The following is a 27,534-nucleotide window of genomic DNA, read 5'->3' as shown; positions in this document are numbered from 1 at the left end:
GTAAGGCATCCACTCTGGGTGAGGGAAAGGCTGGTAAAACAAAACTGTGTAGTCTAAATGCAGGCAGGGTGAAATTCCATGGAGAAAAATAAAAGGTGTGGGGAAGGTAGCTGTGATAGGGAAGGTGGTCAGGGAAGGCCTTTCTGAGAAGGTGGCATCTGGGCACAGGGCTGACCTGACGTACAGTTCACTTGCAATGCACGTATCGATGGCTTATGGCAAATCGAGAGTGTTGCAGCCTTGGCAGTCTTTCTGATTGATTTCTGTATTCACTTGGAAACCAGTGTTCCAAGCAGTCCGAACGGCCCATCAAGCAAGGCCCTAAGAAGAAGCTAAGTCGATCTTTAAAAAGTTTTTAAATGTTTATTTATTTTTGAGAGAGAGAGAGAGAGAGAGAGAAGGAGAGAGAGAGAGAGAGAGAGAGAAACAGAGCATGAGTGGGGGAGGAGCAGAGAGAAAGGGAGTCATAGAATCCAAAGCAGGCTCCAGGCTCTGAGCTGTCAGCACAGAGCCCAATACGGGGCTCGAACTCACAAACCGCAAGATCATGACCTGAGCCGAAAGTCAGATGCTCAACTGACTGAGCCACCCAGGACTCGTAAGATAAGTAGATTTTTAAAAGCATAAATTCACCTTCAAATTGGTCTTTTCTGTCTCCAAAACAAAACTTGTGCTGCGATTCACATTGGTAAGACATTTCGTTGGACAGTAGTTCTGTACAAACACATGCTTTGCTCACCACTGTGTGGACCTCAGCCTTCCTGTATATGGCAGTGAGAGAGGAGACTTCAGGGACATTCCTGGTGGCCCAGAAAGCAGACCCCAGCAGGCTCAAGTCAAGCCTCTCTCATTACAAAGGGTCACGGGGAGGTTATAGCCCCGGTTACAGACCCGTTGGGGGGCTGCGGGCTGTGTGATCAGTCGTTCCTCCTAATAAAGTTAATCACTCACTGGCCAACTGGAAAATCAGGGGCTCCCTGTTCTCTCCCCCTCCGTGTCGCCTGGACTCCTCCAGACTCCCTCCTTTACCTCCTGCAGGGAGCAGGCGTCAGGCAGGGGACCCTCTGGGATTCCTGTCCCTTCCTACTCAAAGGTTGGCCCTTCAGGAGAGTCATCTAACCTCCAGGGGAGGGAGAGCCAATTCTTCTCTGCCTGGGAGAAACCTTGCAATGAAGCCATCTGGCTGGAGATAAAGAGGAAGCAGTAAGGATGCATCCGGGGGAAAGCAGACTGTGTTTTCAGAAGAAGGACATTAGTGGAGCCAAGATGAGGAAGAAACTTGTTTTTCCGAGCTGATGGGCCAGAGAATATTTACATGTCTACAACCCCTTGTCATACGCAGTATCAGAGCTGTGGGGTTTTTTGGGGGGTTTTTTTGGTTGGGCTCTAAACACTGGTGTCATTATATGTATGCCAAGCCTGCCCTTCCATAGAGCCTACTAGAACCAGAAGTCTCTTGGTAGAGAGGATGAAAGATCAGGATGCCAGTGCCCCAGATTAGAGCTTAGAATGTTCAGTTCTCACGTTGGGCTGGCTCAGAGTATGTCTGAAGCCTTTGGTTGGCAGGAAGGTATCACCAGCAGGTGGAACTGAACCAGTTCAGCTGGCCAGTTTCACGCCTTTGGTACAAGAGCCTCTATCTGAACGTTAGAACATGGGTACTTTCTTCTGTACAGAAGAGACGGTCCAAGATTTAGACATTTCCTGGGAGAGAGGTTCGATCTGAGACCAGGGCCCATTACATTTAACAAACGGGAGTGAAGTTGCTATTTCCAGGGCTGATGATGGTGGGGGAGGGAATCAGTAGAATAATGACTGTGTGGGTCATTTTCTTTTTTCTTTCTCTTTATGTTTTTTATTTTTGAGAGACAGAGACAGCGTGAGCAGGGGAGGGTCAGAGAGAGAGGGAGACACAGAATCTGAAGCAGGCTCCAGGCTCTGAGCTAGCTGTCAGCACAGAGCCCGACGCGGGGCTCGAACCCATGAACCGTGAGATCATGACCTGAGCTGAAGCCAGACGCTTAACTGACTGAGTTACCCAGGCACCCCATGGGTCCTAGTTTTCTTGAGAATGCCTCTGTTTTCAGTTTGGAGGGAAGAGAAGTGTAACCAGAAAAATGGGGGCAGGTGAGGAGTAAATAAGGTATTGGTAAACACGTAGCCAGCTGAGGGCGTTATGGAGATGGGAGGCTTGGGTCTGTAGGCCTGATACAGACTGGCGCACAGAACTGGCAGCCACGCCTGCTCGTGGCTACCATGTTGATAATTGTTCAAAAATGAGTATGAAATTGGCCGTGGCCAGTGTTGATAGCACAGCCAGTGGTGTCAAACTGAAAATTGGAAATAGATGTTTGGCTACTCCCTCCCCCCGCGCCGCCCATACACTGAGTAGATACATAGCCCGGGTGCCCTCACCAAATCCTGACATCATCTGCATTGTCGTAAGTGAATTTTCTTCCTTACATCCTGCGATTATGGCTGCCATAATTTTGTTAGCTCGCATATTGAATTTTTATTCTTGTGCATTTCCTTAGCTCTCCATTTCCTTCTCAGCCTTTTAACTGGTAATTTTGTTTGCTCAGGGATCGTAGCACAAGAAAGCGCCTCATCATGAACTACTGCTTCTCCCGTGAACGTGCAGTCGTTTGAGCATGAGGAAATGTAGCTGGCACACAGAGAACAGCCCGACCTGAAGGTCTGGGGACTGTGAGCCACTGCTCCTATCACCGGTTGGCTCAGTGTTAAATTTCCTGCCAAGTAAGAGAAAGGGGAAGATTTGGACACATGTGACCGGAATCCAATCCAGGCAAACAGAAGGCTGCGTCACCCTTGTATTCCCTCCAATAAGGACCGTTAGCACAAATGCTCCCTTAAGACTTCTTTCCTGATTAGAGATGGTTGTAATCCCTTGGGGTTACAGCTGCGTTACATGAGCCGGCACCTTAAACTATATCTCTTTGTGTTGTGGTCAACTGGTCCTGTGAAAGGCAAGGAAGGCACTGGAATGCAGTTGGATGAGGTGGTGTGGCTTGGCTCCTTGGACTCTTTAATCCTTCCAGAAAGAAATCTTTGGTATTTCTCTAGAGTGACCACCATTTGGATCTTTTCTGAGTTGTGTAAGAATGTAGACCAACACACTCCCTGAGTCTCCCACTTTTCTTAACCCACAGGAGCCATCTCTTTACAGAAAGCCAACATGAAATGACCCAATTCAGATCACATGTAGAAGGAGAGTTTGTGGTATCCTGAAGAACTCGGTGTTCAGTGTTACCCTTCCCCTTTCTCTTACTTTAGCCTAAATTCAGGCTCAGGGTCTGTCGGCTCAGTGTGATGGCCACCCCCACCCACCTCACCATGTCCAAGACGTCCTCCTCCACAGATACTACCTACCCTAGGAGGACAGGCAAGGGCAGTGTGATCACGTTCTCTTAGAGCAGTTCAAGGCTAGACTCTCTCTGAAGCTAGAGAGACATCAACACATACTGAGCCTGAATCCGATTTTAATAGTATCTATGCCTTTTCCAGTTGAATTTTTTTCCTTCAGAAAATTCTGACACACATTACGGAAACCCAAGTACATTCATCTATAGGGCTGGTTTGTTTTTTGTTCTAGTAAAGGTTTGGGGGTTGGTGGCATTGAAAGGGGACGTGTAAGAACATTTGTTTGAATGACCAACAATTCTTAAGACTGATGCTTTATGGTGAAACCCAAGTTACCCGGGTGCCCAACAACCAGGGTTTTAAGAAGTGTCTGGGCAGATATTTATTGTGTCACTTTTAAGCCTTTCCATTTGCTGGGCCCACTCCTAGAACATGAGTGATAGAATTGTGGGAACATTTGTAAAATACGGATGAAACAGAGGAATCGGCCTAGGTGAAGTGGGACGCTTGCTCAACTGAGTTTAAAATTAATCACCAGGAATTAGGGTGTGTCCATGAAACCATCTTGGGAAAATTTAGAGTTCAAAAACTCGTCACTTAAATATAACCTACTGGTGTCCCCTTCTTTTATCTATGGGGAAAAATAAGAGTCATTTGCCAGCGTCCTCTGAAAGTAGAAACGAGTGCTCTCCTGAATTACGGCCAAGGCATATCCCATATTTGCTTTATCATAGGCACCACATATAGGCTGCTGTTAGCAATGTTGATTTTTAACATCGAAATGGCTCCCATGCCAACGTAGATCTAAGCAAGGGAGGATTGAGATAAAGCCCGCAGCAACTTATTTATTAATGCACTATGCTGAAAAGCTCTAGCTTGCTTTTGTTAAAAATAAGAGCTCCGGGGAAAATGAGAACTCATTCTGGAAACTAATATTAGAAATGGTCCCACTACTGAGGCCACGCTAGTGAGCTGCTGCTTCAGCTCAGGGATGACCTTGCACACACCCTTGGCAGGACTAAGGATTCAGGAGTAGCAACCATGGACGTTACACCACAGCTTGTCATGCTCGTCCACGATCACCATGGAACCATCCCGATCCATGAGCAGTGATGGCAGGGACCATGGTCTTAGGATCCTGCACATTGCCAAGGTCATCATGGATAACCTTAGCCGGGAGGGCCAAGCACTCAGTCTGTATGGAGATGGCATTGCTGACAAATCTTAAAGGAGTTGTCATTGTCACAGCCGTCTCCCTTTCGGAGCATTGTGATATTAGCACAGGGGGACAGGTGTTCACCTTTCCGGTGAGCACCAGCCTTGTCTGAGGTGGTGAAGATGGCAGTGGGCTCGGTAAGGTACTCAGCACATCACCCTATCTGATGTTGGCGAGATCTTGCTTCCGGAAAATGGGGATGGTATGTCCATTGACTCTGAGCTTTCCATTCTCAGCCTTGGTGGTTCCTTGAACTTGCTAAGTTTGGTTAGCAAGTTTGGTTCCTGAGTTCCAGGTGGCAAGTAACATGAGGTTTAATGGCAAGCAATTCATCCAAACATTTATCTACATGTCTTCAGCCCCAGATTCCAGAAACCAAGAAGTGGATAGTGAGGGGTCTGTGCATGTTGACTGCCTGCTCGCATCATACCGCATGCATGCATTCGTTCAGGGCCCAGGGGATGAAACAAGCATAGATGAAATTAGAGGTAATCATGCGTGTGAAAAGGAGTGGAGATTGGTAAATGTTTAATTGTGTAACTGTGATTCCCAGAGCACCTCGTGGGTGGGGTGAGTTTTTATTGTTTTAAATATGTACATCTTGGTCTTAATTATGTTGTAAAATATAACCAACAATCAGGCCCTGATTTCACAAATGTTTTGCTAGAAGAGAGTCAGCCCACTTGAAGACCAGTATTAAAGAGATCATAACGTGGGTGGTCCATGGGCGTGGTGAATCTAGAAGGAGGCCTGTGACTGACTGTAGTTTGGAAAGTGTTAATAAGAGCTGGGCAGACTGCCCTGGGAGCATGGAGGGGACCCCAAGCCCAGCTGAGTAGGAGGGCCACAGAAAGGGTCCGTCCAGAGGTCCAGACATGTTCCAGTTAAAGCCACGCTAACTCAATCTTGAAGGTACTAAAAAACCAGTCAAGGGGCGCCTGGGTGGCTCAGTCGGTTGGGTGTCCAACTTCAGCTCAGGTCATGATGTCACAATCCATGGGTTTGAGCCCTGTGTCAGGCTCTGTGCTGACAGCTCAGAGCCTAGAATCTGCTTCAGATTCTGTGTCTTCCTCTCTCTCTGCGCCTCCCTCGCGTGCACGCTCACTCTCTCTCTCTCTCTCTCTCTCTCTCTCTCTCTCTCTGTCAAAATAAAATAAAGACATAAAAATTTTTTTTAAATAAAAAACTAGTCATGTAGGCTGTTCTTCCCCCATAAAGGGAAAGGATGATGCGTGGCTGATTGGTGAAGCTGATTAGCAAAGAATTCAGTTGGGCTCTTGGCTCAAATTGTTTGGGGTGATTTTCCTGAATTTGCTGGGTTTCTATCCTGTGAGAAAGTCCTGTGGCAGATTTTTACTGTTTTCGATGCAGGCAAAAACAGAAGAGTCTTAGGTTAATAGCCAGCCAAGACTGGAGATGGACTTTTGTTTTAGCGTACATTCTGAGACTATTTTCTTTCTCCTTTCTCCTTTCTCCTTTCTCTTTTCTCCTCTCCTCTCCTCTCCTTTCCAACATAGGCTGGCTGGCTATGTCACACACACAGATTTTTAGTGCATACTTGGAGATGAGAATAGTTAGTTCAGATGAGAAAGTTGAACATAGTGAGTAACTAACATCTACTGTCTTTTTATTTTCCAGAGGTCTATAAAAATAATGGTTTGATCTTTCAATACTATTTTTCTGTGGTTAGCAGAAATAACAATGAAAATACTTAAAAATGTGAGGGAGAAGGCTCACGAAAAGGAATGTTCTTTGCAGTGGTTACACTGTTCTCTGAAGTAAATTGTTGTTGTTGTTTAGAGAGGAAGCAAAAATGGGGGCAGAGTGGAGGTGGAGAGAGAGGGAATCTCAAGCAGTCTCCATGGTCGGCACGGAGCCCTGATGCGGGGCTTGATCTCACCACCCGAGGATCATGACCTGACCCAAGATCAAGAGTTGGGTGCTCAACCGACTGAGTTGTTTGTTTTTGTGTGAAAAACTGAAACAGTACACACATACCCACCCCAGACTTTTCACCCCTAGTGATTCTACCATTCACAACTTCCCATGTACCTACACGCATTTATATGTAAATACACTTTTAAAATCTATTTACATATAAATAGACCAATATACCCTTGCAGCCTCTGGATTTTTTTTTTTATTTAACAGTTTATTTCATAATGCTTTTTGAACTGTTGCATAACTTATTTTCACCAGTGGCCTGTCATGGATATTTAGTTGTTTCCAGATATTTGTGGTTGGTTGATTGGTTGAAGGGGAGTAGGCTTATGCATGATCTTAGCTTTTGTACGTGCTCTGTAGTTATCAGTATTGAAGACACCCCTTCCCTCAGTGGGTACCATTTTGGATGTGACATCTGTCCAGTGGGAGTAAAGAACGCTTCTGCTGGACAGATCACTGGTGGAATGGTACAGATAAGCATTTGGAAATTTCTTCATCAGCTGTGACATCTTAATCTCTCAGACTGAAGTGCAGTCAAGTGACCTCTATTAAGAGCTACATGGGTGTAATGGGTTAGGATCATAGAATTTGGGTTCCTTAAGGAAAGATACTGTCTGAACATATTATTCATCAGATGCTAGCTGTTGGAGTACGGTGGAAAGACCATAGGATGTGGAGTCAGAAAACAAAATTCAAGTCTAGTTTCGCGACACTGACGGTGTTATCTTTAGTGAGACACTCACCTTCTCTAAACCTCACTTTCCTCCTCCATAAAATAGGAATGATACAAACATTAAAATAAATAATGTCTGGGGTGCCTGGGTGGCTCAGTTGGTTGAGAATCCGACTTCAGTGCGGGTCATGATCTTGTGGTTCATGAGTTCGAGCCCCACGTCAGGCTCTGTGCTAACAGCTCAGAGCCTGGAGCCTCCTTCAGATCCTGTGTCTCCTTCTCTGCCCCTACCTAATTCACCTTTGTCTCTCAAAAATAAACGTTTTCTTTTAAAAAAAGGTTTTTTTTGCGGGTACCTAGGTGGCTCAGTCATTTAAGCGTCCGACTTCAGCTCAGGTCATGATCTCACAGTTCATAGGTTTGAGCCCCTTGTCGGGCTCTGTGCTGACAGCGAGCTCAGAGCCTGGAGCCTGCTTCGGATTCTGTGTCCCTCTCTCTCTCTGCCTCTCCCCTGCTCACGCTGCATCCCTCCCTCCTTCCCTCCCTCTCTCTCTCTCTCTGTCTCTCTCTCAAAAAAAAAAACATTAAAAAATTTCTTTAACTTAAAAAAAAATCTATGAAAATACACTCCAAGTAATTCCCCGCATGAACATTAGGTTATCATTTTACCCAACTCCTTTCTAATCATGAAAAGGAGGCTCAGTTGGTTTGGAGTAACTTTCCCAAAGATATTCATACATCTGTGACTTAATTACTAATCTTTGTACCCTTAGTGTTTGCCTTCACAAAAGTCAGAAGCAGATCTGAGCTTGCAAAAATGGAGCATTAGAACTGCAAATGTCATCACATAATTATTTTATTTTTCTCACCTGTCATTTATGCCTTAGTTATTATATCTGCATTGCTACAGGATTTCAGATATGCAACGACCAGTTTTCTGACAGTCTTCGTGATTTATGGTGTTTGCTCTGTAGTGTCTTTGTTTTGCTGCTTCAGGCATGGAATGAAATCTTATTAGTTTGAAATTATAGTTGCTTCGCTCAGTGACTCACCCCCCACCCCACCCACACAAGCCCACGACACACACTGGAAATGGGCTTAGAATTTTAAAAAGTAAATAAAGTAATGCCACAAGCATGAGAAGACATTCACCAACTGAAGACAACTTTTCACACTGGCTGGTAGGCGGTGGTCTCTAGAACATTCTGAAATAACCGTAGCAAAGAGCTGCTTTTCATTCACTCCCTGATGCCACAGAGCCCAGTCTTCAAGGGAGGAGGGGACAGGGCACCGAGTAAACAAGGAACGCAGCCCCATCTCTTGGTAAAAGTGTTGCTCGGAACAGCCCCCCACTCCCGCCAGCTAAAAATTGCTTTCAAACAAGTCCCCTAATCCTGGCTTGGAGTAGGCAGATTTTCAGCAACTTCCTCTGTGCCACGGGCGGTCCCCGCCTCAGTGCCCAGCAGAACCGCGTTGGGGCAGAGCTTCGTGGAGCTTCTGAAGCAAAGACTATTCTTAATGCCCCGTAGCTGCTTATCGGGAATCAATACCAGAAGGTGTTGTCAATAACACTTTGCAACAAAGGACTTCAGGGACCCAAAGAAGAGGTGTTTGGGGACCTATTTTGATGTCTAGTTTCTCTCTCACTTTCAACTGTGATGACATTCACATACCATCATGGTCACCTTTTTGAAGAGTAGAACCCAGTTGTGTTTCGTATACTTGTGAAGGTGTGCACCATTACCACCATCCAAATTCAGAGCAGTTTCATCTGCCCAGTAGAAACCGCTTATCCCCATTCCCCCTTCTCCAGCCCCAGACAGCCACGGATCTACTTCCTATCTCTATGGATTTGCCTATTCTGAACATTTCATATAAATGGACCCATACAGTATTTGTCCTTATCTGACTGCTACTCAGCATACTGTTTTTAAGGCTCATCCATCCATATATATAGCCTGTTTCCATATTTCATTGTTTTTAACAGACAGATAATATCCTATTGTACTGACAGACGACATTTTGTTTATCCATCTGGCAGGGGATGGATGTGCCTAAGACCATTCATGTGCAAGTTTCTGTGAGGACCTATGTTTTCAGTGCTTGTGGGCACATACCTAGGAGTAGAATGGTTGGATGTCTGGCCTCTCTTTATCTGAATCATCATATCAATAACAGGAGAAGAAGGGGAACGCGCTTTGGTTGGTTGGGCTAAGAAACAAGATGGGTACGTATTGGTGAAGAAGCTATGGTCTTTGGCTTACACCTTAGTGTTCTAGTCTCCAGCCGTTAAAGAATGACATAACTAATTCCGACTTTTAAAAAAACGAATCCATGGAGAGTCTATAAATCCCAATGACTCAAAATGTTTCCACCCCGTGAGACCTGAGGGGCACGCTTTCATTAGTGTTGTTCCCCCATGGTCAAGCATAGCCGAAAGGAAGACAGATGTTAAAGTTTATCAAAATATGTGTGTGGATGGAGGATGGTGGGGGTGGGGTCTAATTTGAAAAGAGACCCTTGTTTCTCCCTGTATCATACAGAAACTTAGATTTTATTTTAACGACAGTGGAGCCTTTCCACCATGAGAATGAGAATGCTTTGGGCTGGAGGGGGAAGGACAAATGAGGGGCAGCAGGCAATCTCATGTATAAAAAAGAATGAGTAACTGCTTTACTAGTAATGATGTTCTTTCAAGGATCCTCTATTTTCAAAACTATCCAGGTTTCATTTATACTAACGTAAAGAGTAACGTATTGTTGGGGCGCCTGAGTGGCTCAGTCGGTTAAGCATCCGGCTTCAGCTTAGGTCATGATCTCATGGTTCATGGGTTCAAGCCCCACGTCGAGCTCTGTGCTGACAGCTCAGAACCTGGAGCCTGCTTCAGTTTCTGTGTCTCCCTCTCTCTCTGACCCTCCTTTGCTCATGCTGTCTCTCTCTGTCTCTCAAAAATAAATTTAAAAACATTAAAAAAAAAGAGTAACGTATTGTTGATCTGAGATGTGTTAGACACAATGAAGTCATGCACTGGGATCAGACAGGGCTCTCTCACTAAGAGAACGTGCGCTGTTTTCTGTGCTTGCACCAGAGGAGCCCGGATGTTAAGAACACACCCCAAGTTAGAAGTCCTTCCATGCTGGTAAGACACATTTTGTGTTGACACAATTGATTTACTAGAAAACCCTTGTCTGCTTGGGATCAACAGTAGACTATCCAGAGAACGGATTTTTCTACCCCCACCTGTATATTTCCTTGGAGGGGACCCAGACAGTTTGCTAAAGCGTTGATGATCTATAATTGCTTCCTGCCTTGCCTCCTCTCATGGATTTTTCCTTTACACATAGGCCTCTGGGGCCTCCGTCCAAAGGAATGTGATGGATGATGGAACTTAATTTGGTCCCTTTAGGTAGGAGGACCCTTCTACAATACAGGGCGAAGCCCTCCATTTAGTACAAGCCACGTCAAGTTAATCATTACACTCTTTAACTGCCAGCTAAATGGATTTTGGTAGGTAGTTCTCTTCTGCAATCCTACTCTTTTTAATAGACTTCTTTTTAGAGCTGTTTTAGGCTCATAGCAAAACTGAATGGAAAGTATAGAGATTTCCCATATCCCTTGACCTCAAGCAAGCATGGCCTGGCCCCATTATGAGCATCCCACACTAGAGCGGCACGTTCGTTAAAACTGATGATCTGAACCAACACATGATAATCACCCAGAGTCCAGAGTTCACAGTTCACTTTTGGTGTTGTACCTTCAATGCGTTTGGATAAATGTGTAATGACGTGTATTATAGTATCTTAGAGAGTCGTTTTACTGCCCTAAAAATCCTGTGTCTCCACCTAGTCATCCTTCTTCCCCTCCAATATCTGGCAACTTTTGATTTTTTACTTCTCCACAGTCTTACCTTTTCCAGAATATCCTATAAAGGATGGAATCATCTAGAATGTTGCCTCTTCAGATCATTTTTTGTCACTTAGTGGTATGGATTTAAGGTTCTTCCATGTCTTGTCAGGCTTGAAAGCTCATTTCTTTTAGTGCTGAATAATATTCCTTTGTCCAAATGTACCACCATTCATTTCCCCATTCACCTGCTGAAGGACATCTTGGTCACATCTGAGTTTGGACACTTAGGAATAAAGCTGCCATAAACACTTGTGTACAGGTTCAATTAACCTAATGCATTTGGGTTAAATACAGAGGAGCGTGACTGCTGAATCTTATGGTCAGAGAATGTTTGGTTTGGTCGTAACCCACCAAACTGACTGCCGAAGTGGCCACACCATCTGGCATTCCCACCGGCCATGAATGAGCATTCCTGTTGCTCCACATCATCACCAGCATTTGGTGTTGTCAGTGTTTTAGATTTTGGCCATTCTGATAGATGCGTAATGATATCTCATTGTTTTATTTTGTAATTCCCTAATGATATGTGATGCTTGTATCTGCAGTAACCTTTTTAATGTTTCAGACTTTTTGAATCTGTCAGATCCGTACTCTTTGCCAGTGTTTCAGTCCTTATGCTCCATGAGTACAAAGATCGGATCTGTGTTGTTCTCCATGGTAATCCAAAACCAGCATGATGCGTGGTCTTTTACTCACACTCCCTATTTGCTGAATATAGTGGATTAAATGGTTGTCTTCAAAGATACATCTACATCCTAATATGCAGGACTGGTGAACACTATCTTTTTAGAAAAAGAAGGATGGCGGATGGGATTCAGTTTGGGATCTTGAGATGAGATCTGAGTGGGTCTTCAATCCAGTGACAGTTACCCTTGTGAGAAAAAGGCAGAGGGAGAGTTGAAATGGGCAGAAGGGCAGGAGACGGAGGGAAAAGGAAGAGGCAAGTGACCACAGTGGCAGAGACTGCGCTGCCAGCCTAGGAGGGCGTCCAGCCACCGGAAACAGGAAGAGGCAAACCTGTAGGAATGTGGTCCCTCTGACTCCTTGATTATAGATATCTGGCCTCCAAGCCATAGGCCACCACTAATCTCTTGTCCATCTTTATAGATCTGCCGGTTCATATAAGGGGGATGACGCAATATGTGGTCTTCTGTGTGTGGCTTCCTAACCTTAGCATGCTGGCACCTCCTTTTGTATTCTAAATGTATTATAGTGCCCGCTCTGCTTTCTTTCAGTGAGATTCATAGAAAATATGACCTACTTGCATAATTTCTAAAACTCTGCCTTGTAATAAGGTGACCTTTAAAATAAGTAAATGCTGGGGCACCTGGGTGACTCAGTTGGTTAACTGTCTGACTTCAGCTCCAATCATGATCTCACGGTTCATGAGTTCGAGCCCCATGTGGGGCTCTGCACTGACTGTGTGAAGCCTGCTTGGGATTCTCTCTCTCTCTTTCTCTCTCTAACCGGGAGTGTTGCCAGGAGATCACATGTCCCTTGTGAGGACCAGTAGTCTTGCCCTTCGGAACTTAAACACTGCCATGTACACAATCATGTCTGAGTCCCTAGTCCATTGATTTCTAGGGTTTTTTCTCTCTCATTTAAATTTCTACTTGCTATTCTTCTTATACTTATAAACCTATTCAACATTCTTTTGTCTTCAAAAAACATTTTAAAATTATTCCTTTTATTTTAAATTTGTTTTAATGTTTATTTTTGAGAGAGAGAGACAGAGTGAGAGCAGGGGAGGAGAGGGGAGAGATGGAGACACAGAATCCGAAGCAGACTCCAGACTCTGAGCTGTCAGCACAGAGCCCGACGCGGGGCTCAAACTCACGAACCATGAGATCATGAAGTTGGATGCTCAAAAGACTGAGCCATGCAGGCGCCCCAAATCATTTTAAAATTTCTACTGCCCCACTTTTGCTGACCTTGATCCCACCTTTTTCTCCCCTGGATTTTGCAATATTCTCTTGCCTGGTCTCTTTCCCTCAATCTTGATGTCTTTGCCCCCATTCTGCCCAGGATACCAGAGAACAGATCCTATCTGGCTATATCTCTTTCCCGAACGTACAAATAAGCTGAACATCCAGATGCCCCTCCACACAGTGTCTCGTGGCCAGGCCCACCCCACACATCTCCTCATACTTGAGAACTTCTGAAACATTGACGTGTTGAAACCTAGTGCCCAATGGGATGGTAATGGGAGGTAGGGCCTTTGGGAGGTGCTGTGGTCATGAGGGTAGACCCTCATGAATAGGCCGAGTGCCCAAGTAAAAGGGACCCCAGAGAGCTTCCTCACTCCTTCCCCCATGTGAGGACCCAGCGACAAGATGGCTGTCTGTGAACCAGGAAGCAGGTCCCCACCAGTTACCAAATCTGCTGGCACCTTGATTTTGGACTTGCCATCCTCTAGAACGTAAGAAATAAATTTCCGTTGTTTACAAGCCACCAGCCTGTGTTTTGTTGCTATGGCAACCCAAGCTAAGACAACCACTTTTTGAGATATGATTGACCTACAATAAACCGCACATCTTTAACAGCTTTATTGAGGTATAATTCACATGCTGTACAATCCACACATTAAAAATGTCCAATTCCATAATTATCAGTGCATTCCCAAATTTTGCACAGACTTAAAATGCACAGGTTGCAATATTTGAGCCTATGTACGTTTCCCATTTGTAATTCCTTCCCCCCCCCTTCCTGGCAATCATTGGTCTGCTTTCTGTGCTATAAAGTTAACATTTCAAGAATTTCATAAACACAGGATTGTATAGTACATACTTCTTTTTCCTTTGTCCTTGTTCTGGCTTCTTCATTCTCTCTCTACATAGATATATATCCATAGGATTTGTTGGCTAATTTTTTTCCAAGCGTGTTTGCGTTATGTTGAGATCTTCCGTTTGTGTCACGGGGACCTAATCCGGGGCTCAGCACATTGTGGCTTCGCTGTAATGAATGTGAGGGCAGGCCTCGCCACCCCACGAGTGGCATTCCTTCCTTAGGACTTGAACAATAAAGCTCTAAAGAGAGCTGTCATTACAGTAATTGACATTTGAAATGTATCGATCAGAAACAATATGATGTGGTAGTAATACTTGTTAGATGAAAGGAACAACTGTCCTAATTCTTAAAAACATCCTTCAAATATAGAAGGCAAACTAGAAATGGAGTCAGAGGGACTTGTGACCTTCAAGGAAGCGTAAAAATTTGTCTGAAGCTCCCTGGCTCTCTTCACTTAATGATTTCAAGGGTCTGCGGAATTTAAGTCCTCCTGAGCAAGCTAGAATTACTACGCCTGCGATATTTGGGTTTTGCTGCTGATCAGGGAAGGGCCAGGGTTGAGAAATGTACCTCAAGCAGCGTCCGAGACACCCCAGTAGTCGGTGCTGCGAGATTTCCATCCCCACATAATTGCCAGTCTGATGCGGTTTCTTACAGGTTCACAGGAGGGAGGCGCCAACATAAAAGAGCGAGCCCGTTTCCAGGACAGTAGTTCCTGGTAATAAGGGGACAGGAAAGAGGTTGAATTTCAAAGTCCAATTAGAAATCACAGCTCTGGAATTCAGCGATTGTCGCTGAGGCTTTAAAGCCTGTGGATTCGACCTGCTGTGCACACACAGTGGTTCTTGGTTTTTTAAACCCAGAGCAAAATGGCACTGGGGCACAAAACATCAGCAGCCCCTTCTGGGGGGTGTGAGTGTGCTCGGAATTAAGCGAGCTAAAAGAAAGCCCCAGAACGTGGAAAGCCCTAAAGCATGCTGGCTGACTGATGAAAATTATTTCTGAAACAGCCCTTCATAGTGGATCTCCTTCCAGAGCGAGAGAACTCCATCCATCACGAGTTAAACAAAGCCCTAGGAAAATCGATCTGGTCATGGTGAGATGCGGAGGTTTATGATTAAAGCCCGGGACAAAGGGACCCGTGTGAGAACGCAGTGTCCGGAGGGACTGCTCAAATTCTCCCGTGCACACGAGCCACCTGAGAGTCTTGTGAAAGCCGGGGGCTCATGGGGGAGGTCCAGGTGGGGCCTGAGGTTCCGTGTTTGAGACCGGTGCCCAGGGTGGGGCACAGACGGCGTATCCTCAGACCGCACTTGGAGGGGCAAATGCAGACTTGAGTAAATGGGTAGCTCCTCCATCTTTACACCCGATCCTGAGATTGTCCACGAGACAATCTGACAAAGGGGGTCTGTGGCTCACGGTTCTGTTTACTCCTGAAGGGAATCAGAAGTCAGATTCTGGTTTCTGTCTTGTGCTTTAAGTAAAAGAAGGGAGGTGAGCAGTTTCTTCATTAATGTCATCATGAAATATCACTTGGAAAAAACTCTAGATTGAATTGTCTATATTTGAGGGTTGAAAATACTCCTGCCGTTTATCTTACTGATGCTCCTAATTACTGAAAGAAATTAAATTATATCTAGTATGTTGGCTACATGCATTAAGAGTAACAGTGTAACATTCAAAAATTGAGTAATATTAAAAAAATGTGTTTATTTTTTTATTAAAAAACTTTTTTTAAACATTTATTTATCATTGAGAGACAGAGAGAGACAGAGCATGATCATGGGAGGGGCAGAGAGAGAGGGAGACACAGAATCTGAAGCAGAATCTGAGCTGTCAGCCCAGAGCCTGACACAGGGCTCAAACCCATGAGCCATGAGATCATGCCCTGGACCGAAGTCACATGCTCAACCAACTGAGCCACCCAGGTGCCCCCCACAAAAAATTCTTAAGCAGAAGCTCTATAAGAACAGTTGCTTTTTTTTTTTAATGTTTATTTTTGAGAGAGAGACAGAGCATAAGTGGGGGAGGGGCAGAGACAGAGCAGGAAACGCAGAATACGAAGCAGGCTCCAGGCTCTGAGCTGTCAGCATAGAGCCCAATATGGGGCTTGAACCCACGAACCGTGAGATCATGACCTGAGCTGATGTCAGACACTCAGCCGCCACCCAGGCACCCCAGAACAGTCCCTTTTCTGGTTAAAACTTGAGAACAAAGGCTGTCTGATTTGAGAACTATCCTAGGTTCTGAGGTGTTATCATGTAGCATAAGGCACAGATTTTGAAGCAAAACTCCCTGGCTTCAAATCTCATTGACCACCTACACTCTATAGATGTCTTTGGATTAAGTGAGTTAATATTTGTAAAGCTCTTAGAACAGTACGTGGGCCCACACAGGAACTAGAGAAATGCTTGTTAAGTATATCACTTAAATTAAGATACGTGTTAATGTCCTGTCTTAGGGGCCCAGTGGTCTTCTGGAGTTCTCTTTTTATGGCCTAAGACAGCATCCAACAAGACTTTCCCAGGAGGTAGCTGGGTCCAAGAGGAAGGGAATTTCAGCCAACAGACTGGGAACCCCAAAATAAATTCACACAACCGCGGGATTTCACATATTCGGTTAGACTCACCCCAGTGCTTTGGCTTTGCAGCTGGTGATGTATGTTGGCCAGATAGCCAAGGATATCCTGAAGTGGCCCCGCCCCTTCTCCCCTCCCGTCGTGAAACTGGAGAAGAGAGTGATTGCTGAGTACGGAATGCCATCGACTCACGCCATGGCGGCCACCGCCATCTCCTTCACCCTCCTCATCTCTACGATGGACAGATACCAGGTGAGGCCACCACCCATGCCATGAAGTGGCAAAGAGAGGTTCTGCTTCAGAGTTCTCTGTTCTGCGGGGGTGCTTTGAGGTTTATGAAATAAAGACGGGGGGGGGGGGGACTGAAGTGTATTGAGCCATCAGTGACAATTTCTTCACAGAGAAAGTGACATACGGGTTCGCATCCAAGTCAAGCTGTGCCTCAGAGTGAAAGGCACACCCCGGTAATAACACTCCCCCCCCCCAGCCCCCGCCCCAGCGAGCATGACATGGACTGCCTCAGGCCCCAGGGTTGTGGAGTCCCCCCGCCAGAGCACCGGCCCCCCCGGAACTCCCGACTAGACAGCACGTGATCGGTTTTCTCATCTTTGCAGCAGACGCGAGCAGCTTAGGGTCCCCCAGGGCTGAGATGACTCCCCCAGATTAATCCTCTTGCTAGAATCCCCAGGGCCCAGGGCAGGAAAGGGTCTGTGCCCCACGTTGGCTCCTAGGGATGCCTCTGCCCCTGGTTGGGGCTCAACCACTAGAAATAACGACTCCGTGTCTTCTAGATTCCTCTCTAAATGACAAGAGATTACCAACTGTTGAAAACGGAAGAATGTTCCTTCATTAATACCTGCTTAGATGCCAATTACAGCCAGACTTTTAAAAGCTACATCAGTACTGCAGTCAAGTTTTGCCTTGCCTACCTGAGAAGTTTTGCCCCAAGCTTGCATTTAGTTTAATCATTTCTCCCTTTCACACTCTGGAAAATTTCAATTTCATGAAACCTAGCAGTCTTGTCTGTAAATGACCGTGTTGTTCTGCCTTGTCCCTACACCCTCAAAACCCAGGGACGTTCCGTGTTCTACGTTGTGCAGAACTAGAGGGGTCAGCCTGACGTAGCTGGACAAAGACAGGATTAGCACTGGGTCTCGGGCCTATCTCTGCGGTCTTCTACCTGGTCACTTGGGGTCAGACCTCCGTTTCTGGGTTGGGAAAGGGACAGGTCTCGGGAATTTTTCCCACTAGGTATGATCTTCTGTTGAAACCGTAAGTCATGCCAGGATCAGAAATGTATGTGCTCTCCAGGACTGTCTCTCTGAACTAACAACGCAGAGACTTCTGGGCTCCGTCGTAGGCAGGGCACCTGCCCCAGCAGGACACAGCGGGCCGAGGGCTGGTCCTCAGCATCCAGAGAGGCCTGTGAGCGTGCCGATGCCGCACAGGAGAAAAGCGTCAAGTAGCAGTGGACTGCAAGAAAACAGCAACAACAACCAATTATACGCTCCTTTCAAGGCCACTTGGTCCTTCTTTAAAAATGCTTTTCACCTCCCGTGATGCAGCAGTTTTCAGCCTGAGTTGTTGTGGACTTCTGTCCTAGTCAATTGTTTTTTAATTAAAAAAATTTTTTTAATGTTTATTTATTTTTGAGAGGGAGAGACAGAGCACAGGTGGGGGAGGGGCAGAGCGAGGGAGACAGAATCTGAAGCAGGCTCCAGGCTGCCGGCACAGAGCTCCATGCGGGGCTTGAACTCACAAAACCATGAGATCGTGAACTGAGCCAGCCAGGTGCCCCTTGCTAGTCAATTTTTAATAGTAGATACATTTAGCAATTTGGGTTATATGCTGTAACATTTCTAAATAGGGTTTCTTTACGTGTGTTCAGGCTAATGCCTCAACTCTAACTTCTGAATGCATTAACTCATTAATTTTTAACACTTTTTCTTAATATCTGAGACCCAGTTAATGATAACTTTTAAGAAAAGATGTACGACTATGTGTGATTGTATTCACATCTTATATCAGAAAGAATGTGTTGGGGGGGGGACCTGGGTGGCTTAGTCGGTTGAGCATCTGACTTCGGCTCAGGTCATGATCTCACGATTTGTGAGTTTGAGCTTCGTGTCAGGCTGACAGCATAAAGCTTGCTTCAGATTCTCTGTTTCCCTCTCTCTGTCCTCTTCCCCATTAGCACTTTCTTTCTTTCTTTCTTTCTTTCTTTCTTTCTTTCTTTCTTTCTTTCTTTCTTTCTTTCTTTCTTTCTTTCTTTCCTCTCTCTCAAAAATAAATAAACATTAAAAAACAAAAAAAGAACATGTTGGACTTGGACAGGGAAGCTATGGCTTCTGGTTCTGACTCTTACCTTTCACCAGCTGTGTGACCTTGGGCAAGTCAGTCTGCCTCTCTGAGCCCAGCTCCTACAGTGAGGATCAAATGGGAGGATTAATGGGAAACCATCATTGTGCTTAAGTTCAATAGTGATGTAGCTGATTGTCGAGGTTAACGGTTTCTTCACTTGTGGAATGGACCTTATAGTTGAATGCACATCCTAGAGTTGTGTGAAGACCAATGGAGTGGGAGACCGTCCAGAGTTTCACGTAACGGAGACAGCTCACTGTCGTCTTTATTCTTCTCACCGTGAAACACCACAGGCATCAGTGCTTGAAGCACATGGGTCATATCTCTACGTCTCCGTTTATGAGCAGAATATCCCTATGTTCCTTATATGACTGACTCTGCATGAGCCGGATTCCTCTGACTGCTGTTGTTACCCACCAGAAAATGTTGAGATTCAGCCAAGTCTGGATTTTTGCCTTAATGTCTGCCTGCAAAGGTGCCCATTCTTAGCCTGGGTCCATTGCTCCTGGACTTCCATCGGGAGCCGGTGGTCGCCAGACTTTACCGTCCAGCACTGGGTGGGGACGTAGCTGCTTGAACCCCCGGGTGACCATACCGCCCATCCACCTTGTCCCTCGCTCAGGACTGTGCACTTCAGACGTGTTACTCTCTGAAGAAGAAGAGGTCGAAATAAAAAAGTATTTACTTCTCTAAAACTGGCTTAAGGCCAAGTTCTAACTAGGCCTGGTTTGTATGATTCTATGTTGTGACGCTTCCCCCCAGCGCCCTCCCCTTCCCTTGGGTCCGCTTTCCCACTTTTCAAACGGTTTTAGACCATCAGACGACTGGTCCAGGGAAATCGAGATTGACACTATTCGGCCAGGAATCCTCTCCTCCCACGGGGTCAAACTACATGGTCTAATCGCCTTGTTTTCTCTTCTCCCCCCCGACAGTATCCCTTTGCTTTGGGGTTGCTGATGGCTGTGGTGTTTTCCACCTTGGTGTGTCTCAGCAGAGTCTACACCGGGATGCACACGGTTCTGGTAAGTCCTTGTGGGCGCGTCTTGGGGTGTTCCTCACACTGTATACTGCTACAGCTATTTGCATATGTAATTATACTTTCCATCAGGCCAGGGAGGTAAGTACTTATTATGTTGTGACCCCCTGCATAGTAATAATAAGGAATCATTAAGATAATATCGAGGAAGGGGCGCCTGGGTGGCTCAGTCAGTTAAGCGTCTGACTTCAGCTCAGGTGGCCCGTGAGTTCGAGCCCTGCGTCAGGCTCTGTGCGGACAACTCAGAGCCTGGAGGCTGCTTCGGATTCTGTGTCTCCCCTCTCTGCACCTCTCTCTTTCTCTCTCTCTCTCTCAAGTAAATAAATATTTAAAAAATGTTTTTATTTAAAAACAAACAAAGACAGTATTGAAGAGGCTGTCCGGGGCCAGACTCCATGACTCGGAAGCTTGGCTACAACGGCAACGGGGACTCGGGCCACTTATTTTCAGGCTGGTTTCCTGGTGATGCACGAGGAACACCCAGGGTCAAGGATGGGGGCGTGCGCACACGGTTCCTGCTTAGGTCCTCACAGAGATGGGCCTGGATTTTAAGGATCCCAGCTGCCTTCTCCAAGGAGAGGGTCCCTCCAGGTCAAAAGAGCCCAGAAGCATGGGCCTTGCTTCCTTTCCAGACTGCTCTGGGCTGGCGGTGGTGGGGATGCAGAGAGACGCGTCTGCATTTAAAGGTTCACCTACCCTTTTACCACACTGGGCATGCTTCTGGGGCTGCGATGGTTATAATGCGCGGCGGAAATGACCTCAGAGCTCCGTTTCCGGGTGTGCCAGCCAGCTGCCTTGAAGATCCAGAGCCTGAGGCTGGCCATGGCGTACCACAGGGCACGATTTATCATGGTAATTGGGACAAGGAAGATTTCTCTAGAAAGGGATGGGCCCTTGCTAATGGTGTTACTCTCAGTGTGAGGCTCAAAAATTGTGTTAGCCGAAGGCCCCTCGGGGGAAAGGCCACCCTCCTGCTGGTCCTCCTGGTGTCTGGTGTTGGTTATCGGACTAAGGGTGGCGGGGCGGGGGGAGCGGAGTGCAGAAGCAGCAGAGGTGAGCGGATGGAGTGAGAGAGCCTGTAAGAATGAGCAGAGGCAGAGGACTGAGAGAAGAGAAACGCAGAGAAAGGGGGCTCATGGCTGCATGGGTTTGGCGAGAGACACCTTTCCCCTTAAGGTTCACGCTCGCTCAGAAAAGCAAGGAGAGGGGCGCCTGGGTGGCTCAGTCGGTTGAGTGTCCGACTTCGGCTCTAGTCATGATCTCACGGTTTGTGGGTTTGAGCCCTGCATCAGGCTCTGTGCTGGCAGCTAGCTCAGAGCCTGGAGCCTGCTTCCCATTCTGTGTGTCCTTCTCCCTCTGCCCCTCCCCCGCTCATGTTCTGTCTCTCTCTGTCTCTCAAAAATAATGTTAAAAAAATTTAAGAAAAGCAAGGAGAAGCTGAGAGCCACCGGAGTTGGGGCTGGGCATCAGGACAGGCAGGTCAGGGCCATATGGAAGGAGCACTGTGACCATGGTAAGTGATCCAAATGGAATTCTTAAGAAAAGCAAAATAATGCAAAAAATGCATTAAATGCAAAAGATGTCCACAATAAACAAATTATCCACATTTCTCTTTTAAAGTTTATTTATTTATTTTGAGAGAGAGAGAATTCGAAGCAGGCTCCAGGCTTAGCTGTCAGCACAGAGCCCAACGTGGGGCTCAAACCCACAAACCATGAGATCATGACCTGAGCCAAAGTCAGATGCTTCACTGACTGAGTCGCCCAGGTGCCCCCACAATATCCAGCTTTTAAACAAAGACCAGCTCTGACCCTGAACTTGCACAACACTCAGCCCCCGCCCATCCTTGGCGTGGCCTGACCGGATCTTGGAGACACTGGAGGAGCAGTTGGGGGACCAGCGCTCCATCTCCCTCCCGAGACACGTCCTTGTGGTCCCAGTGCCCGTGCCACAGGCATCTGGCTTCTGAGCCCACGGGGGGGGGGGGGGGGGGGGGGGGGGGGGGGGGGGGGACAGGAGAGGGGAGCATTCTCAATTCGCCACACCGCTGCCCCGCGTGATAGGAGGCTCTCTCCAAGTACGTCCGCGGACTTCAGCATGGAACCTGCCAGCACCCTCGGGCATTTCAGCGTCCCTTTTATCTGGGGCTACCTTTTAATTTCTGCAGGCTTCATAAAAAGGGATCACGAGAATCCGGGCTGAAATGAAAACCATCTGCGTGAGAATGTGGAGGCTTAGACAGCGTAAAGGGCACAGAAAACCCACCTCAAGAAAGACACAGCTTGGGGCCTGTCTTGTCTTCATGAAGTGGCTTATGGGGATGGGAAGCTGCTATTTGTGGGGAAGACCATTTAAGCCTCTCGTTCAGCCACAGGGGTGGGTCCAGCTGTTCTCGCCGGAGCGTCCGTCCCAGAAGAAACTGGAGCAAAGCTGTAGAAACCTGCACCCCCTCACCCCCACCCCGTGCCGCCATCGCCCCTGGGGCTTCTCCCACACGTGTAATTGTGCTTCATAAAGCTCGTGGAGCCTGACTCAGGCCCAGGCCCGATTGGGGTCGGAGGCACAGCCCAGGGTTCGACAGCACATAATTCCTAGTAGCAGGAGGGGACAGTTCCAGGATCAAGTTAAAGTACGGATTGGCAGACTTCTTCACTTAGAAGCCACTTAATAGTTCATGGCAGGAGCCAGGCTGGGCACCCAATCGGCGAGACACACGTGGAAACAAAACCTACCTCACCCTCCTGGGTCTCTGAGTGCTGATGGTGACAGACGTGTGAGCTGCTGATGACTTGACGTGACAAGGACCGTACTTAGCGTGGAGCAGCCGGGGCAGGCCAGCGAAGGTGGCCTCTCTCTACCCCCTGGACCCCTGGCAGCCACCAGGGACGGCCATGCCCCAGCGGTTCTCACTGACTACATAGTCACATCCCACGGAAAGCTTTTTAAAAATCTCCCCACTGCGGGGGGGGGGGGGGATTTGGACACCCACATTCGTGGCAGCGGCATTATTTACAACAGCTGAAGAGTGGGAACAACACACACATACACACACGCACACACACACGGACCCTAAGCATTGGTATTTTTTGAAAGCGCCTCAGTTGATTTTAATGTGCAGCCAGGGGTGAGAGCCATTGAGTAGACTGTCCTTTAGAATTGGCCGTGAGCACATGCCCCAACCAAACTGGAGCTGGAAGGTGGAAGGCAGGTGGGGGTAGATGCTTTGCAAGGACCCACCACGCGCACGTCACGGGGGCATCCCCACCTCGGAAGGCAGTCAGGTGGCGACTGCTGGCTGCAAATGGTTCTCTGCACACGAAGAGGAAGCGAGTCAAGGAGAATGGAAATGTACTTCTCTCTCCCCTAAAGAAATCACTTCCTGTCGGGGGGAACGGTTTGCTCTCTGATGCCAAGGCTCTGGGGACAGGCTGCAGCTGACTCCTGGGTGGGCCCCCAGTGAACCTACCTGTGGCGGCCCTGCCCTGCCAAACCAGCTCTGGTCCCACCTCAGAGACGGGTGTCTCCTCTGCCAAGATGTCGCAGCGAGAAGGTTGGGCGCCACCCTAGCTCCTGCCCTCCCACGCTCCTCAGGTAGTCACCAAGCTGAATTAATTCTGACTCACACCACTTCTAGAATATGATTTCTGTATCTGATTATGCGTCAGAATGTGCTAGAAGGATTCGGGCAGCTCACGGGCCTCAGTGCTGCAGATGGGGCTGAGCAGCGAAGACTCCAGAAGGAAAGGACCAAACCACCCGAGAGCATCTTCCTCTCCTGCTAGAGTGCCCCTGTTCCAAGAAGCCCGCAACGTCTCTCTCAAGTGAAAAATCTTAATTTCTAGAGATGACAGCTTGATTGCCCTGGGTGCTACCCTTGGACCAGTGAGCCTCAGCGAGGGGAGTGGGACGCAGAGCAGAACCAAGACCCCCAGAAGCCGCCCTGGTAGGCTACAAAGGAAGTGCCCCCAAAACAGGGGCTACCAAGACAACCCAATAAGTTCATCACTCTTGAGAATGCCCAGACCCTATGGTTACTGTCCGCACAAGTCAGGACTCCTTGAGTGCAAAGAATAGACACCAACTCAAACTCATGTAAGCGTAAAGGAAAAGTTACTGTTGTCTTTTATTAAAGTTTATTTATTTTGAGAGAGAGTGAGAGAGCAAGGGAGAGAGTAGGAGCAGGGAAGGGGAAGAGAGAGAGGCGGGAGAGAGAATCCCAAGCAGGCTCCATCACCACCTTGATGCAGGACTCCATCTCATGACTGTGGGATCATGACATGAGCCAAAACCAAGAGTCAGACACAACCATCTGAGTCACCTAGGCACTCCTGAAAATTGACTAGCTTTTATAACCACACTGTAGGAAGGGTAGAGGTTCAGGTAGCTGTTGGGAGAATGGGACCTGAGGTTCAGATCTTTGTCAGAAGTCTCCCTACGCTTTCCCTAGCTTCTCTGCTTCTCTGCACATCTCTTCACATCTCTGCACATCTCTTCACATGGCAGATTCATGTCCTTGGGCTGCCTTCTCTCTGTGGCTAGATCCAAGGAGCTCTGGGCTTAAAATTCTTTGTTTTGCTCCTGAAAGGATTGCAGTGGGGACAATTTCAGCAAAGGGTCTAACGGCCTGCCTGGACAACGGGCCCATTGTTGCAGTAAGTGCTGTCCGAGGGTGCCAGAGAGGGTGACTGGTCCAGCTGGGTGGCAAGCCAGCCTGTGTGAGCAGGGGCAGTGACAGGCAGTGACGGTTAGGGTTAGGATTAGGGTTGGCCTGTAGGAGGGGCGCTTCTCCAAGACGAAATGGATCTGTCGCCAGAAGAAGAGACTAGACCAAACCCAAGGGGCACCCTCTCTACATTGACACCATTGCACGTTCCTGCTCTTTCAGACACTCAAAACTGGGCATTACACTTGTTTATATGGGGAAAGAGGGCGAGAGCAAACCAAGAAGGTCCATCATACTCCGTGTTTGACGCCTGCAATTCATCAACTTGTACAGAATTGATTTTAAGTCTTTTGACGGATAAGGCAGCCATCCCGCATTTGTTAGCAGTAAAATTAGCCCCAAGGTTGGTTGCTGTTGTGAGATCCGTGAATGGTTGTTCCGTTATTTTGAACTTGAATTAGCTGAAATGCTCTTCTATGTTATTGTCCCTGAATTGGTTGGTCTGTGGATAATTATATAGATATTGGGTTTTATTTGCTTACTCGTTTATTTTGTTCCTCTAAGTATTGCTTTAGTTTTGGTTGCAGTTGGAGAATGTTGAAAAGGCTTCTCAAATATTAAATTATCTGCAGCCCTTACAAAACCGTGTCCTGGCTTTGGACTAGAGCATTTCTGGTGTTTTTTTTTTTTTTCTTTTCAAGTTCTTTGGAACTACTTAAAAAAAAAAACTTACTTCAAACTGTCTTTCTTAATATGGAAAAGAAAGCTAATTGTAATATAAATTATACCCAACCAAGCCTTACTTTCTGTTGTAGGATAAGTTAGTTATGGAGATAAAAAGGGAATTTGGTTGTTTCTGAGCTCTACCTTATTATTCGTCTTGGTTTCTTCTTTGCCTTGGAGAGACATATTTTTACCCTTTTATGAAAATAGAGAATTATTTCTGGTCTTAAAAGTAATACGTACCCATGGTAAAGCGTTCAGCCTCTCTTGTTTTTAAAGTTGTTGTTGTGGGTTTTTTTTTTTTAAGACGAAATCGTTATTAGTTTAGTTAACCGCTGTAGAACTACACACCGCCGTTCATTAGGGTGATATGAAGGGAAACTGAAGACATTATATGCTTCTGTATTAATCAAACTAAAACTAGGGCATTTCCAGCAAGAACTGCTTGTGGTATGTATTCCTAGCCATAAACAGAGGCAAATTAATTTTGTATCTCTTTTTCTCCGCACTGTCCAAAACGCCATAGGCGGGGCCCAGTTTTCCATCTGTTCTGTAAGTATGAGGCAGGGGGGCTCTCAGGGGTGCCCCAGATCCAGGAGGGGAGCCGGACTGATCCTTGAAGGCAAAGGTAAACGTTGGTCAAAGCACTAGAATCACGCAGAGGCCAGAGGTCCCTACGGGGCATGAAGCCAAAACTGAAAGGCTGGAGCAGACATGGACTGGTGCTGGGCCAGGTCGCCTCAGACCAGAAGCTGTTTGTAGCCTTCCTCCGGCCGTAGAATCCGGTCAGCTGACCGTGGCAGTGTGGTGTGTCGTCAGAGCCGAGGGGGTGTGCCAAGGAAGCAGCAGCCAGCCTGCCGGGGGAAGGCTGGGGAACTGTCTGAGGCTCATGGCTGGGCAGCCCAGCCAAGGGGGTGAGGCTGGCGGCTGCAGAGATGGTCCGTCACTGTGGCGTCGGACAGGCAAGGTGGCCCTGGAGAAGCAGGTTTACCTCTGTGAGAACATCCCCCAAGTGCCCTTATGTGTCCCAGATTGTGGAAGAGGGAACTCGGTAAATGCTTACAGTCTAGATGGTATTGAAAACGTGTTCACTTTTGCTAAATAAATAAACACAACCGCATCTGGGGACAGCGCACAGCTTTGAGATCTATCACTACCGGAGCGTATTTGTCCAGTTACTAGAGTTACTAGTGACATGAGAGTCAGAGATCGGATTGAACCTTCCATAGAAGCCCAGTGTCCATATGTTCCTTTCTTTTGCTAGGTTCTTGCTTTTTAGATTATATAGTGTGTTATGTTTTCGCTGAAGGGTGACGTTTTTCTATAAGCTTATAATCGTACGCCTCTCTAGGCAGAAAATCTGCCGTGTTCAAAATCTGTCCAATCAACTCTTGAAAAATGAATCACACCTGCCCATTGACTTACATATTTTTCAAAGTGACTCTTTGTCCCCTTGGGGAAAAAAAAAATATATATATATATATATATATATATGCACATTTTGACCAGGATGCTCACCCCTGCTGTGACATTCCAGAAAATATTGGCATGAGCTTGCACTTTCTCCCCCTTGAGACTTTCTGAATTGTAGCTAGTTTGTCCCAGGGAAGAGAGGTGGAATGATTTGCTGAGATCCTCAATGAACCCCTGAAACCCGACAACGGAGCCATTTTTGAATCAAATTCAGTCACAAGGAAAAACATTCAGTTTAGTTCAGGAAACTCCTCCCCTTCTCCAGAAGCCAGATGTACCCCCTTAGAAAACACGAGTCCTACACATTTAACATCAGTAGCTCAACCTTGGAGAGCCAGAAGCCAATGCCGTGTGCTTGAGGTGAGGTGACCTTGGCCTCAGTCAGGAAGCTTCCCATATTCTCGCTGTCTCCAAAACGGTTTGGAAAAATTAGAATGAAAATATGAACTTACGTAGGCTTAAAATAGAAAAAAAGGCATGATGTTAAATATAATAATCCACAAAGAAAAGGGAAAAGAGCGACTACGGTGTATTTTTTTAACTTCTGTATATAAAAAAAATTGGGAGTCATTGTTAAAAACATAAATGCAATAAGGGAGTCAATAGGAAGCTGAGGACCAATGACAAGAACAAGCAACTCCCCAACGAAAAAACTCAAAATGTCCAGTAAGCCTAAGGACCTGCATTGCAGAGATGAAATAGAAGTCATGAAAGACAGATAAAAGTGAGATGTCATTTAAAAATTTTTGCCTGCAAATTGGTGAAAGCTAAAATCAATTGATGAGGACAAGAA

General features: G+C 46.7%; 1 protein-coding gene across 2 annotated transcripts in view; it reads left to right on the top strand.

Annotated features, from left to right (window-relative positions):
• SGPP2 (sphingosine-1-phosphate phosphatase 2) overlaps positions 1 to 27,534 on the top strand; it is a 107,413-nt gene that overhangs the window by 60,096 nt on the left and 19,783 nt on the right. For both annotated transcript variants that reach the window (XM_029933706.1, XM_029933707.1), the window contains exons 3-4: positions 16,558 to 16,737; positions 19,779 to 19,868. In XM_029933706.1, the coding sequence (XP_029789566.1) occupies positions 16,558 to 16,737; positions 19,779 to 19,868 (270 nt within the window). The remainder of the gene's footprint in view (positions 1 to 16,557; positions 16,738 to 19,778; positions 19,869 to 27,534) is intronic.

Source organism: Suricata suricatta, chromosome 3 (genome assembly GCF_006229205.1).
Source record: "Suricata suricatta isolate VVHF042 chromosome 3, meerkat_22Aug2017_6uvM2_HiC, whole genome shotgun sequence".
In the NCBI taxonomy this organism is placed as follows: domain Eukaryota; kingdom Metazoa; phylum Chordata; class Mammalia; order Carnivora; family Herpestidae; genus Suricata; species Suricata suricatta.
Note: the sequence above shows the minus strand (reverse complement) of the source record. Positions and strands in the feature narration are given on the sequence as shown.